At 51.1% G+C, this 15,198-nt stretch overlaps 1 protein-coding gene across 1 annotated transcript in view; it reads right to left on the bottom strand.

The window, feature by feature from the left end:
• Positions 1-15,198, bottom strand: part of clpb (caseinolytic mitochondrial matrix peptidase chaperone subunit B) — a 165,726-nt gene that overhangs the window by 67,800 nt on the left and 82,728 nt on the right. The window contains exon 7 of the mRNA XM_041199189.1: positions 13,184-13,298. Coding sequence (XP_041055123.1) covers positions 13,184-13,298 — 115 coding nt within the window. The remainder of the gene's footprint in view (positions 1-13,183; positions 13,299-15,198) is intronic.

Genomic DNA, 15,198 nt, shown 5'->3' with positions numbered 1-15,198 from the left:
GGTCAATACTGATCGAGAGCTGCACTGTTATATAGTCAGTATTGAGGGCGGTCTGCATTGTCAGAAGGTCAGTCCTGAGAGAGAGCTGCACTGTCAGGGGGTCAGTACTGAGGGAGCGTGGCACTATTAGAGGGGCGGTACTGAGTGAGCACAGATTGTCAGTACTGAGAGATGCTGCACTGTCAGAGGGTCAGTACTGAGGGAATGCTGCACTGTCAGAGGGTCAGTACTGAGGGAGTGCTGCACTGTCAGAGGGTCAGTACTGAGGGAGTGCTGCACTGTCAGAGGGTCAGTACTGAGGGAGTGCTGCACTGTCAGATGGGCGGAACTGAGTGAGCGCTGCACTGTCAGAGGGGCAGTACTGAGAGAGTGCTGCACTGTCAGAGGGGCAGTACTGAGAGAGTGCTGCACTTTCAGATGGTCAGTACAGAGCAAGAGCTGCCCTGTCGGAGGGGCAGTGTTGAGAGAGCGCTGCACTGTCAGAGGGGCAGTATTGAGAGACGTCTGTACTGTCGGAAGGGTCAGTACTGAGACATCGCTGCACTGTCGGAAGAGTCAGTACTGAGACATCGCTGCACTGTCGGAAGGGTCAGTACTGAGAGAGCGCTGCACTGTCGGAAGGGTCAGTACTGCGAGAGCGCTGCACTGTCGGCAGGCTCAGTACCGTGAGAGCGTTGCACTGTCAGAAGGTCAGTACTGAGAGAGCGCTGCACTGTCGGAAGCTTCAGTACTGAGATAGCGCTGCACTGTCGGAGGGTTAATACAGAACGAGAGCTGCACTGTCAGAGGGTCAGTATTGTGGGAGAGTTTCACTGTCGGAGGGTCAATACTGAAAGAACTGCCCTGTCGGAGGGGCAGTGTTGAGAGGGCGCTGCACTGTCAGAGGCTCAGTATTGAGAATGAGTTTCACTGTCGGAGGCTCAATACTGAGCAAGAGCTGCCTTGTCGGATGGTCAGTACTGCGAGACCGCTGCACTGTCGGAAGGGTCAGTACTGAGCAAGAGCTGCACTGTCTGAGGGTCACAATTGAGGGAGAGTTTCACTGTCGGAGGCTCAATACTGAGCAAGAGCTGCCCTGTCGGATGGTCAGTATTGAGAGAGCGCTGCACTGTCAGAGGGTCAATACTGAGCGAGAGCTGCACTGTCAGATAGTCAGTATCGAGGGAGGGTTGCATTGTCAGAAGGTCAGTACAGAGAGATCGCTACACTGTCAGAGGATCAGTACTGAAAGAGCGCAACACTGTCAGAGGATCAGTACTGAGGGAGTGCTGCACTGTTGGGGGTCAAGACTGATAGAGTGCTGCACTGTCAGAGGATCAGTACTGAGGGAGCGTTGCACTATTGGAGGGGCAGTACTGAGTGAGCGCTGCACTGTCAGAGGGGCAGTACTGAGAGAGTGCTACAGTTTCAGAGGGTCGGTACTGAGAGAGCGCTGCACAGTCGGAAGGGTCAGTACTGAGAGAGTGCTGCATTGTCGGAGGGTGAATACAGAGCGAGAGCTGCACTGTCACAGGGTCAGTATTGAAGGAGTGTTTCACTGTCAGAGGGACAATACTGAGCTTGTGCTGCCTTGTCAGAGAGTCAGTACTGAGAGAGCGCTGCATTATCGGAAGGGTCAGTACTGGGAGAGCGCTGCACTGTCGGAAGGGTCAGTACTGAGAGAGTGCTGCACGGTCGGAAGGGTCAGTATTGAGAGAGTGCTGCACTGTCAGAAGGGTCAGTTCTGAGAGAGCGCTGCACTTTCAAAGGGTCAGTAGTGAGAAAGCGCTGCACTGTCGGAAGGGTCAGTATTGAGAGAGTGCTGCACTGTCAGAAGGGTCAGTTCTGAGAGAGCGCTGCACTGTCGGAAGGGTCAGTATTGAGAGAGTGCTGCACTGTCAGAACGGCAGTACTGAAAGAGTGTTGCACTGTCAGAGGATCAGTACTGAGGCAGCGTTGCACTGTTGGAGGGGCAGTACTGAGTGTGATGCACTGTTAGAACAGCAGTACTGAAAGAGTGCTGCACTGTCAGAGGGTCAGTACTGAGGGAGTGCTGCACTGTCAGAGAGTCAGTACTGAGAGAGCGCTGCACTGTCAGAGGATCAATACTGATCAAGAGCTGCACTGTCAGATAGTCAGTATTGAGGGAGGGCTGCACTGTCAGAAGGTAAATACTGAGAGAGCGCTAAACTGTCAGAGGATCAGTACTGATGGACCGTTGCACGATTGGAGGGGTGTTACTGAGTGAGCGCTGCAGTGTCAGAGGGGCAGTACTGAGAGAGTGCTGCACTTTCAGAGGGTCAGTACTGAGAGACCGCTGCACTGTCGGAAGGATCATTACTGGGAGAGCGCTGCACGGTCGGAAGGGTCAGTACTGGGAGAGCACTGCACTGTCAGAGGATCAGTACTGAGGGAGCGTTGCAATATTGGAGGGGCGGTACTGAGTGAGCGCTGCACTGTCAGAGTGGCAGTACTGAGAGAGCGCTGCACTGTCAGAGTGGTAGTACTGTGAGAGTGCTGCACTTTCAAAGGATCAGTACTGAGAGATTGCTGCATTGTCGGAAGGGTCAGTACTGAGAGAGAGAGCGCTGCACTGTCGGAAGGGTCAGCACTGAGAGGGCGCTGCACTGTCGGAAGGGTCAGTGCTGAAGAGCGCTGCACTGTCGGAAGAGTCAGCACTGAGAGTAAGAGCGCTGCACTTTCGAAAACGTCAGTACTGAGAGAGCGCTGCACTGTTGTAAGGGTCAGTACTGAGAGAGCGCTGCAGTTTCGGAAGGTGAGTACTCAGAGAGTGCTGCACTGTCGGAAGGGTCAGTACTGAGAGAGCGCTGCACAGTCGGAGGGTTAATACAGAGCAAGTGCTGCACTGTCAGATAGTCAGTACTGAAGGAGTGCTGCCCTGTCGGAAGGGTCAGTACTGAGAGAGCGCTGCACTGTCGGAAGGGTCAGTACTGAGAGAGAGCGCTGCACTGTCATAGGGTCAGTACTGAGGGAGTGCTGCACTGTCAAAGGGTCAGTACTGAGAGAGCGCTGCACTGTCAGAGGGTCAGTATTGAGAAAGCGCTGCACTGTCGGAGGGTTAATACAGAGCGAGAGCTGCGCTGTCAGAGGGTCAGTATTGAGGGAGAGTTTCAATGTTGGAGGGTCAATACTGAAAGAGCTGCCCTGTCGGAGGGGCAGTGTTGAGAGAGCGCTGCACTGTCAGAGGGGCAGTATTGAGAGACCGCTGCACTGTAGGAAGGGTCAGTACTGAGGGTCAATACTGAGCGAGAGCTGCACTGTCAGAGGGTCAGTATTGAGGGATAGTTTCACTGTCGGAGGCTCAATACTGAGCAAGAGCTGCCCTGTCGGATGGTCAGTATTGAGAGAGCGCTGCACTGTCAGAGGGTCATTACTGAGCGAGAGCTGCACTGTCAGATAGTCAGTATTTAGGGAGTGCTGCATTGTCAGAAGGTCAGTACAGAGAGAGCGCTACACTGTCAGTGGATCAGTACTGAGGGAGCGTTGCACTGTTGGGGGGCAGCACAGAGTGAGCGCTGCACTGTCAGAGAGGCTGTACTGAGGGAGTGCTGTACTTTCAGAGGGTCAATACTGAGCGAGAGCTGCACTGTCAGACAGTCAGTATTTAGGGAGGGCTGCATTGTCAGAAGGTCAGTACTGAGAGAGTGCAACACTGTCAGAGGATCAGTACTGAGGGAGCGTTGCACTATTGGAGGGGCGGTACCAAGTGACCGCTGCACTGTCAGAGGGGCAGTACTGAGAGAGCGCTGCACTATCAGAAGGGTCAGTACTGAGAGAGTGCTGCATTGTGAGTGGGTGAATACAGAGTGAGAGCTGCACTGTCACAGTGTCAGTATTGAGGGAGAGTTTCACTGTCGGAGGGACAATACAGAGCTTGAGCTGCCCTGTCAGATAGTCAGTATTGAGGGAGGGCTGCATTGTCAGGAGGTCAGTACTGAAGGAGCGCTGCACTGTTAGAGGGGCAGTACTGAGGGAGTGCTGTACTGTCGGAAGTGTCAGTACTGAGAGAGCGCTGCACTGTCGGAAGGGTCAGTACTGAAGGAGCGCTGCACTGTTAGAGGGGCAGTACTGAGGGAGTGCTGTACTGTCGGAAGGGTCAGTACTGAGGGAGTCCTCCACTGTCAGAGGGTCAGTACTGAGCGAGAGCTGCATTGTCAGATAGTCAGTACTGAGAGAGCGCTACACTGTCAGAGGATCAGTACTGAGGAAGCGTTGCAATATTGGAGGGGCGGTACTGAGAGAGCGCTGCACTGTCAGAGAGGTAGTACTGAGAGAGTGCTACACTTGCAGCGGGTCAGTACTGAGAGAGCGCTTCACTGTCAGAGAGGTAGTACTGAGAGAGCGCTGCACTGTCAGAGAGGTAGTACTGAGAGAGCGCTGCACTGTCAGCGATAGTACTGAGAGAGTGCTACACTTGCAGCGGGTCAGTACTGAGAGAGCGCTGCACTGTCAGAGAGGTAGTACTGAGAGAGTGCTACACTTGCAGCGGGTCAGTACTGAGAGAGCGCTGCATTCTTGGAGGGGCAGGTTTGAGAGAGCGCTGCACCGTCAGAGGCTCAGTACTGAGGGGCAATACTGAGCAAGAGCTGCACTGTCATGGGGTCAGTATTGAGGGAGAGTTTCACTGTCGGAGGCTCAATACTGAGCAAGAGCTGCACTGTCAGATAGTCTGTATCGAGGGAGGGCTGCATTGTCAGAAGGTCAGTAATGAGAGAGCGCTACACTGTCAGAGGATCAGTACTGAGGGAGCGTTGCACTGTTGGGGGGCAGCACTGAGGGAGTGCTGCACTGTTAGAGGGGCAATACTGAGAGAGTGCTGCACTTTCAGAGGATCAGTACTGAGGGAGCGTTGCTCTATTGGAGGGGCGGTACTGAGTGAGCGCTGTACTGTCAGAGGGGTAGTACTGAGAGAGTGCTACACTTTCAGAGGGTCAATACTGAGCGAGAGCTGCACTGTCAGAGGGTCAGTATTTAGGGAGGGCTGCATTGTCAGAAGGTCAGTCCTGAGAGAGTGCTACACTGTCAGAGGATCAGTACTGAGGGAGCATTGCTCAACTGGAGGGGCGGTACTGAGTTAGCGCTGTACTGTCACAGGATCAGTACTGAGAGAGCGCTGCACTGTTGGAAGTGTCAGCACTGAAAGAGCGCAACACTGTCAGAGGATCAGTACTGAGGGAGCGTTGCACTATTGGAGGGGCAGTCCTGAGTGAGCGCAGCACTGTCAGAGTGGCAGTACTGAGAGAGTGCTACAATTTCAGAGGGTCAGTACTGAGAGAGCGCTGCACTGTCGGAAGGGTCAGTACTGAGAGAGCGCTGCACTGTCAGAAGGGTCAGTACTGAGAGAGCGCTGCCCTGTCAGAAGGGTCAGTACTGAGAGAGCGTTGCACTGTTAGAGGGTCAATACTGAGCGAGCGCTGCCCTATCAGAAGGGTCAGTACTGAGAGAGCGTTGCACTGTTAGAGGGTCAATACTGAGCGAGCGCTGCCCTATCAGAAGGGTCAGTACTGAGAGAGCGCTGCACTGTCGGATGGGTCAGTATTGAGAGAGTGCTGCCCTGTCCGAAGGGTCAGTACTGAGAGAGCGTTGCACTGTTAGAGGGTCAATACTGAGCGAGCGCTGCCCTATCAGAAGGGTCAGTACTGAGAGAGAGCTGCACTGTCGGACGGATCAGTATTGAGAGAGCGCTGCCCTGTCCGAAGGGTCAGTACTGAGAGAGCGCTGCACTGTCAGAAGTGGCAGTAATGAGAGAGTCCTGCACTTTCAGTGGGTCAGTACTGAGGGAGTGCTGCACTGTCGGAGGGTGAATACAGAGCGAGAGCTGCGCTGTCACAGGGTCAGTATTGAGGGAGTGTTTCACTGTCAGAGGGACAATACTGAGCTTGAGCTGCCCTGTCAGATAGTCAGTATTGAGGGAGGGCTGCATTGTCAGGAGGTCAGAACTGAGAGAGCGCTACACTGTCAGAGGATCAGTACTGAGGGAGCGTTGCAATATTGGAGGGGCGGTACTGAGAGAGCGCTGCACTGTCAGAGAGGTAGTACTGAGAGAGCGCTGCACTGTCAGAGAGGTAGTACTGAGAGAGCGCTGCACTGTCAGAGATAGTACTGAGAGAGTGCTACACTTGCAGCGGGTCAGTACTGAGAGAGCGCTGCATTCTTGGAGGAGCAGGTTTGAGAGAGCGCTGCACCGTCAGAGGCTCAGTACTGAGGGGCAATACTGAGTCAGAGCTGCACTGTCAGAGGGTCAGTACTGAGAGAATGCTGCCCTGTCAGAGGATTAATACTGATCAAGAGCTGCACTGTCAGATAGTCTGTATCGAGGGAGGGCTGCATTGTCAGAAGGTCAGTAATGAGAGAGTGCTACACTGTCAGAGGATCAGTACTGAGGGAGCGTTGCACTGTTGGGGGGGCAGCACTGAGGGAGTGCTGCACTGTTAGAGGGGCAATACTGAGAGAGTGCTGCACTTTCAGAGGGTCAATACTGAATGAGAGCTGCACTGTCAGACAGTCAGTATTTAGGGAGGGCTGCATTGTCAGAAGGTCAGTACTGAGAGAGTGCAACACTGTCAGAGGATCAGTACTGAGGGAGCGTTGCACTATTGGAGGGGCAGTCCTGAGTGAGCGCTGCACTGTCAGAGGGTCAGTACTGAGAGAGCGCTGCACTGTCAAAAGGCTCAGTATTGAGGGACAGTTTCACTGTCGGAGGTTCAATACTGAGCAAGATCTGCCCTGTCAGAGGGGCATCGCTGAGTGACGGCTGCTCTGTCAGAGCGGCACTATTCAGAGACAGCTGCACTGTCGGAAGGGTCATTACTGAGAAAGCGCTGCACTGTCTAAAGGATCAGTACTGAGAGAACGCTGCACTGTCAGAGGGTCAGTACTGAGGGAGTGCTGTAGTGTCAGAGGGTCGGTACTGAGCGAGAGCTGTACTGTCAGGTGGTCAGTATTGAGGCAGTGCTGCACTGTCAGAGGGTCAGTACTGAGGGCGTGCTGCACTTTCAGATAGTCAGTACTGAGAGAGTGCTGCACTGTCGGAGGGGCATTGCTGAGAGACCACAGCACTGTTGGAAGGGTCAGTACTGAGGGAGTGTTGCACTGTCAAGAGGCGCACTACTGAGGTAGTGCTGCACTGTCAAAGGGGCAGTACTGAGGGAGTGCTGCATTGTTGGACGGGCAGTACTGAATGAGCGCTGCACTGTCAGGGGTAGTATTGAGACACCGCTGCACTGTCGGAAGGGTCAGTACTGAGAGAGCGCTGCACTGTCAGAAGGGTCTGTCCTGAGAGAGCGCTGCACTGTCGGAAGGGTCAGTACTGAGGGAGCGCTGCACTGTCAGAAGGGTCAGTACTGAGAGAGTGCTGCACTGTCAGAAGGGTCTGTCCTGAGAGAGCGCTGCACTGTTGGAAGGGTCTGTCCTGAGAGAGCGCTGCACTGTCGGAAGGGTCAGTACTGAGGGAGCGCTGCACTGTCAGAAGGGTCAGTACTGAGAGAGTGCTGCACTGTCAGAAGGGTCTGTCCTGAGAGAGCGCTGCACTGTTGGAAGGGTCAGTACTGAGGGAGCGCTGCACTGTCAGAGGGTCAATACAGAGCGAGAGCTACACTGTCACAGGGTCAGTATTGAGGGAGAGTTTCACTGTCGGAGGGCATTACTGAGCTAGAGCTGACCTGTCAGATAGTTAGTACTGAGGGAGGGCTGCACTGTCAGAGGGGCAGTATTGAGAGAGCACTGCAATGTCGGAAGGGTCAGTACTGAGAGATCGCTGCACTGTTGGAAGGGTCAATACTGAGAGAGCGCTGCACTGTTAGAAGAGTCAGTACTGAGGGAGTGCTGCACTGTCAGAGGGTAAGTACTGAGGGAGTGCTGCACTGTCAGAGGGTAAGTACTGAGGGAGTGCTGCACTGTCAGAGGGTCAGTACTGAGGGAGCGCTGCACTGTCAGAGGGGCAGTATTGAGAGAGCACTGCACTGTCAGAGGATCAGTACTGAGTGAGCGTTACACTATTGGAGGGTCAGTACTGAGTGATCGCTGCACTGTCAGAGAGGCAGTACTGAGAGAGTGCTGCACTGTCAGAGGGTCAATACTGAGGGACTGCTGCACTTTCAGAGGGTCAGTACTGAGAGAGCGCTGCACTGTCAGAGGGTCAGTATTTTGAAAGCGCTGCACTGTCAGTGTCAGTATTGAGAGAGCTCTGCACTGTTGGAAGAGTCAGTACTGAGTGAGAGCTGCACTGTCAGATAGCCTGTATTGAGGGAGTGCTGCACTGTCAGAGGGGCAGCGCTGAGAGAGCGCTGCACTGTCAGAGGTTCAATACTGAACGAGAGCTGCACTGTCGGAGGGGCAGTACTGAGGGTGTGCTGCACTGTCAGAGGGTCACTACTGAGCGAGAGTGCACTGTCAGAGGGTCAGTACTGAGAGAGTGCTGCACTGTCGGAAGGCTCAGTACTGAGAGAGCGCTGCACTGTCGGAAGGGTCATTACTGAGAGAGTGCTGCACTGTCAGAAGGGTCAGTACTGAGAGAGCACTGCACTATCGGAAGGGTCAGTACTGAGAGAGCGCTGCACTGCTGTAAGGGTCAGTACTGAGAGAGTGCTGCACTGTTAGAATGGATCAGTACTGAGAGAGCGCTGCAATGTCGGTAGGGTCAGTACTGAGAGAGCGCTGCACTGTTAGAATGGATCAGTACTGAGAGAGCGCTGCAATGTCGGTAGGGTCAGTACTGAGAGAGTGCTGCACTGTCAGAAGGGTCAGTACTGAGAGAGCACTGCACTATCGGAAGGGTCAGTACTGAGAGAGCGCTGCACTGCTGTAAGGGTCAGTACTGAGAGAGTGCTGCACTGTTGGAAGGTCAATACTGAGCGAGAGCTGCACTGTCAGAGGGTCAGTACTGAGCGAGAGCTGCACTGTCATAGGGTCAGTAGTGAGCGAGAGCTGCACTGTCATAGGGTCAGTACTGAGCGAGAGCTGCACTGTCAGATAGTCATCATTGAGGGAGTGCTGCACTGTCATAGGGTCACTGCTGAGAAAGCACTGCACTGTCAGAGGTGCAGTACTGTGCAAGTGCTGCACTGTCATATGGGCAGCAGTGAGGAACCATTGCATTCTCAGAGGGGCTGCAATGATGAGGCAGTGTACCAAGGGTGGTACCATCTTTTGGATGAATCAAAATACCATTTTCCCTCCCAAGTGGATATAAAACGTCCCATGGGTGGAAGATGTTTCACAATGTGAGTTCATGAGGTTCATTCACCCACTCAGTGTCTGGGAGAAGCATGATTTGATTTCTGAAACGTGGAACCTCCAACACTGCAGCATTCCCACAGCACAGGCCCTGGGAGTGTCAGCGTGGATTGAGGGTCAATTCCTGATCAGTGGAAGGATTGTGGAAAAGCACTCAGCAGAACAGCGGATTGGACTGAATTCACAGCTTTCCAAATGCTACCAGTGTGTCAGGGTAGGTGAGTGCGTGAGAAAGAAAGAGGGAGAGAAATGAGGAAGACGACCTGCTAACTGTATATCTCTGAGAGCCAGTAACTTCATTCTTTGATGGGGTGCGGGCACTGCTGGCTAAAATGCCTTTGAACTGGGCGTCTTGCTCAGTCATTTCAGGGGGGCAGTTAAGAGTCAACCTCATTGCTGTGGGTCTGGAGTCACATGTAGACCAGACCAGGTAAGGACAGCAGATTTCCTTCCCTAAAGGGCATTAGTGAACCAGACGGGTTTTTACAACACCCGATGATAGTTTTATGGTCACCATTACTGGAACCAGCTTTCAATCCCAGATTTATTAATTGAATTTAAATTCCATCAGCTGTCAGAGTGGGATTTGAACCCATGTCCCCCAGAGTATTAGCCTGGGACCCTGGATTAATAGTCCATTGGCATTACCAATACACCTCGATCTCCCCCCGTCTATAGCAAAGGAAGGAGAGAAGTGTGTGAGCAATGATGGGCCAAAAGTAACTGAATTTTTTTTTGCAAAACCCAGAATGAAAGATTAGTTGAGAAACAAACAAAGACGTCTTATATTTTTGTGAACACTGTGTTTCAGGGCGATTGGAAAAGTGTTAACGTTGCTGGGACGCTGTCCCTGGTTTGACATGATTTGCGCTCATTCTGCTGACAAGGTGTGGGGCCTTGCAGTATTAATGATGATGGGCGCTGAGGGAAAACTGCAACCTCGGTGCAGTTCACAGCTCCAGCAGTAGGAGCTGCGAGGCTTGTGAGGCTGTCTAGTGACTCCAGTTGCTGATGGCCCTCAGTCAGACAGAAGTGGGATGCACTTCCATCATGTGTGGGCTAATGGGCGCCGCGGGAGGTTCGCAAAGCAGCATTCACTGACGGATCGCTTAGCTGTTGTTTCTAATATAGCTGTCCTTCAGGCCCCGCTCCCCTTTCTCTCCCCCCCCCCAATCCCGCCTCTGATCTCCGCAGCCTTTCAGAGCTACTTCACCTGAGGGTGTCTAAGTATACACGGGTGAAGAAGCTGCTGCAGATTAGACTATCTCAAAGTTGTTTTGTTTTATTTTTCCAAACAAGATACATGCAGTGAGCCGCTGCGTTTACATCTAATGCTATTTCATTTTTCATGCTCTCTGCTCAATCCCTACTATGCTCGCCTGCACTCTCCCAGGATCAGCCGCACTCCCTCGCTCTCCCATGCACTCTCTTCCTCTGCTGCACACATCTCCATTCTCCTATCCTCTTTCACGTTCCCTTGCACACTCACTTGCACTCTTGCTCTCCTAGGTTCATGCTCTCCCTCTCCCAGAACTGTCCGCACCTTGTGCGTGTGGCTTTGTTCTGCTTTTCCCACAGCGCTCTCTTCTTATGTTCACAAATGAGAATCGCCACAGTCGCTGTCACGAGGACGAGAATTTCAAAATCAAGACTTTGCTAAATGAGCGCAGGGTGAACAGGACTTGGTGCAAGTTTGGACAGTGAGTTTTGGATGACCTCAAGTTTACAGAGAGCAGAATGTAGAAGGTCAGCCAGGAGTGCATTGAAATAGTTGAGTCTAGAGGCAATAAAAGCAAGGATGAGGGTTTCAGCAGATGAGCTGAGGCAGTGGCGGAGGAGGGAGATGCTGCGGAGGAGGAAATTGAGTGTCTTAGTGATGGCGCAGACCTGTAGCTGGGAGCACAACTGCAAAGGCAACGCCACCTTTCAGGCCTCAGTGTTACAGACAGCCAGCAACACAGAGTGAGCGAGAGAGAGCATGCGAGCGAGTGAGCGCAACAGGGAGAGCGAGCACAAGAGCAACAGTGACAGCGTGGGTGACAGAGAGCGAGACAGAGCAAGAGAGCGAGAGGCAATTCAGTATCAAGCCAGGGCTGATAGGAAAACAACCTGTCTGGTTAACAGGTCAGAAAGGAATCAGCTCAGAGCACCTTTAACATCAAGTATTATTGGTAGAATCAGCCCTCGGATTTCAGCTCAAAACTTTATAAAGTATTATAATCAAGCCCCTCTCAAACTGAAAACACAAACTTTAACAGAACAGCACATGATAAATATTACTAAATTATTATTCCAGCCATGCCTGCCAGAGAGTTTTTTTTTCAAAACAGGAAAATACTTTTCTTCCTTCCTTTAAATTGACCTGGTGTCTAAATGAATTACTCTGAAACAACTTGTTCCATTTTCATCCGAACCGAGATAAAGAGCATGGAATAAGAGAAGGCTATGTGGCCATTGATCCTGCTGCTCAGGCTAAACCACACCCATCACCACTTATGCATAAAATTTTTGGGTAAGCTCTCCTCTCTGCAAACCCCCACTCCACACCCATAAATGCCAGAATCCTATAATACCTGTCTCATGTTCAGTTTGGAATTAAGTGTCGAATCAAACACTCCCAGGACAGGTACAGCACAGGGTTAGATACAGAGTAAAGCTCCCTCTACACTGTCCCCATCAAACACTCCCAGGGCAGGTACAGCACGGGGTTAGATACAGAGTAAAGCTCCCTCTACACTGTCCCCATCAAACACTCCCAGGACAGGTACAGCACGGGTTTAGATACAGAGTAAAGCTCCCTCTACACCGTCCCCATCAAACACTCCCAGGACAGGTAAAGCACGGGGTTAGATAAAGAGAAAAGCTCCCTCTACACTGTCCCCATCAAACACTCCCAGGACAGGTACAGCACGGGGTTAGATACAGAGTAAAGCTCCCTCTACACTGTCCCCATCAAACACTCCCAGGACAGGTACAGCACGGGGTTAGATAAAGAGAAATGCTCCCTCTACACTCACATCACACACTAAATTTTTGCCACAAGATTCGAAAAGGGGCATAGTTTTTCTCATACCAGCTGGCCTATGATCTCTCAGAGCCAGATTGCCTACCTGGTGCTAAACCAGGGTCAAGTGTCTGCTTTTGGGCTGAAACTTCCTGGGAGCTGGGCTAGGACTGGTCAAACTCGCTTCATGCCAAACTTCTACAGCCAGCAGGGAGAATTCTCGACTCCTGTGCCCAGGCTAGTTCTGAACCCAGCCGTTCATTAAAACTGGAGCACGAGGCTGAATATTCTCTGTGGTTTTGTCCTTTACACCGATCCACATAAAACCACGCACCCGCAGCTCAGGATGTTTGCACAGGAACTGACCAAAGGAGAGGCTCGCGATACTGGCTTGTTCAAACGTACAGGAGGGTTTCAGCAGAGTAACTGAGGACAAAGTTTGTTCTCCGGCAGGAGGCTCAGTAACCAGAGGAGATAGATTCAAGGTCACTGGCAAAAGAACCAGAGGGGAGAAGAGGAAAATCTTTCTTTACTGCAGCGAGTTGTTGTGCTCTGGAAGGCGCTGCCTGAAAGGGCGGTGGAAACGGCAGATTCAATAGTAATTTTCAAAAGGGGGTTTGATAAAAACTCTCAGGAGGAGGATGTTCAGGGCTAAGGGGAAAGAGTAGAGGGAGTGAGACTAATTGGATAACTCTTTCAAAAGGCCAGCACAGGCACGATGGGCCAAATGGCCTTCTTCTGTACTTTACGATTCTACTAGAGTGCAATTCCCTGATACTCCCTCGCTGTGGGCACAGAAAGTTGGAGTGTGGAACTTGCCCAATAAAATTACAGTTGCTGCTTTTAGCCCCAACTTAATGATTGACTTGCAGATGGTGGCTGTGCAAAATAGGGGTCCTGCGAACCCACAACTTGATGCCCATTGTTTGATGGTTTTGTACGTACCTGCTGCCACAGTTGCGATGGCAGTCTCCTGGCCAATGATGTGTTCTTTCAGTCTCTGCTCCAGCGGGAACCGTCTGCGCTCCTCAGCCTCTTGCTTCCTCTGCTGCTCCTGATACTACAAGTGAGACACACACAGACACAGAGGTTGGTCAGTGGGTTAACTTGTCCCTGTAATGATTTTAATACATTCAACAGCATTGCTGCAAGACCGGCATTTATCAACCATTCCTTACCTCCCTGACTTACGATGCAACTCAGTGACTTGCTAAACCACTTCAGAAGACTCTAAAATTATGAATGGAGTTGACATGGAGAAGATATTTTCACTTGTGAGGGAGAGTAGAGCTGAAGGTCATAAATATAAGATAATCAGTAGTAAATCCATCAGGCAACTCAGGAAAAACCTCTTTGCCCAGAGGACAGTGAGAATAAGGAATTCTCTACCACAGGGAGTGGCCGAGGTGCTTCCCTGCTAGCTTTTGGATTAGACGTTAAACCGAAGCCCTGTCTGCCCTCTCGGGTGAACATAAAAGATGCCACAGAACTATTTTGAAGAAGAGCCCGGGTGTTGTCCCTGGGGTTCTGGCCAACATTTATGCCTCAATCAGCATTAAAATGCACGATTTGGCTATTGATATCATTGCCATGGGAGCTTACCGTGCACAAATTGGCTGCTGTGTTTCCTACATTACAACAGTGACTACACTTCAAAAGTACTTCATTGACTGTAAAGTGCTTTTGGATGTCCTATGATCATGAAATGCCAATCTTTCTTTCTTTCTAACTGTGCTTCCAAGCAATTGTTTGAGTAAGTGAATGACCTGTCAGGGCATTTCTGAGAGGAAATGAGGAATAAAGCACATTGGTGTGGGGGCTGGAGTCACACTTAGATCCGGACAGGATATTAATGAACTGGTTGAGTTTTTAAGATAATTTGGCAGCTTTCAAATGTCACTGTTCAGGTGCCAGCTCACAATGTGCAGGATTATGAGCGAGAAAAGAGAAATGGGACTAATTGGATATTGTTTTCAAAAAGCTAGCATAAGCATAATGGGTCGAATGGCCTTTATTTGTGCTGTAGAATTATATGGAAGTAGCAGGTTTATTGGCTTCACTTTTACAAGTTTGGAGTCCCAATTTCTCGGTTGTTAGTTGGTTACCCGATGCCTCAAACTGAGGGAAATTTATTGAGCTCAATCAATCCAATGCCCCCAATCCCACTTGTCAGTCCCCTCCCAAAGTGTCTGAGTGAGAGTGAGTGTGAATGTCTGGGAGTGAGCACGAGTGTGTGGGAATGAATGTGACTGAGCGGGTGGGGAGTGAGAGTGTGACAAAACGTGTGAGCGAGTGTGTGAAAGTTCAGGCACAGCTTTATTATGTCACAGAGTGGAACAGTCTGTCCAATCTCACTTTAATGAATGGGCACTTTTTCTTTCTTATATTCTTTCATGAGATGCAGGCGTCGCTGGCTAACCTTTGTTGCCCATCCCTAATTGTCCTTGCACCGAATGGCTTGCTAGGTCATTTCAGGGGGCAGTTAAGAGTCAACCCCATTGCTGTGGGTCTGGAGTCACATGTAGGCCAGACCAGATAAAGATGGCAGATTTCAGATGCCAGATGGGTTTCTATTTTTTTTACAACAATTGATGATAGTCACTCTTACTGAGACTAGCTTTCAATCCCAGATTTATTAATTGGATTTAAATTCCACCAGCTGCCGTGATGGATTTGAATCCCTGTCCCCAGGGCATTAACCTGGACCTGTGGATTACTAATTCCGTGACATTACCACTACGGCACCATCTCACCATGAGCCCCACTTGGGTAAGATACCAGCGGGTGGTCAGTGTCTGTGGGCCTGATCTCCCATCAGAGAGTTAGCACCTTCGAGGGAGGAGAGGAGGGCGGAAAAGCAGAATTGTACAGCAAATAATAATGCTTTTTTTTATGGATTTTTAAAGGGTAGAATGAAACTGCCTTACTTATTTCATATTCTCTGATTAAATTATTCAAAA

The sequence above is a fragment of the Carcharodon carcharias genome, chromosome 11 (genome assembly GCF_017639515.1).
Source record: "Carcharodon carcharias isolate sCarCar2 chromosome 11, sCarCar2.pri, whole genome shotgun sequence".
Taxonomy (NCBI): Eukaryota; Metazoa; Chordata; class Chondrichthyes; order Lamniformes; family Lamnidae; genus Carcharodon; species Carcharodon carcharias.
This window is presented reverse-complemented; position numbering and strand designations above follow the sequence as displayed.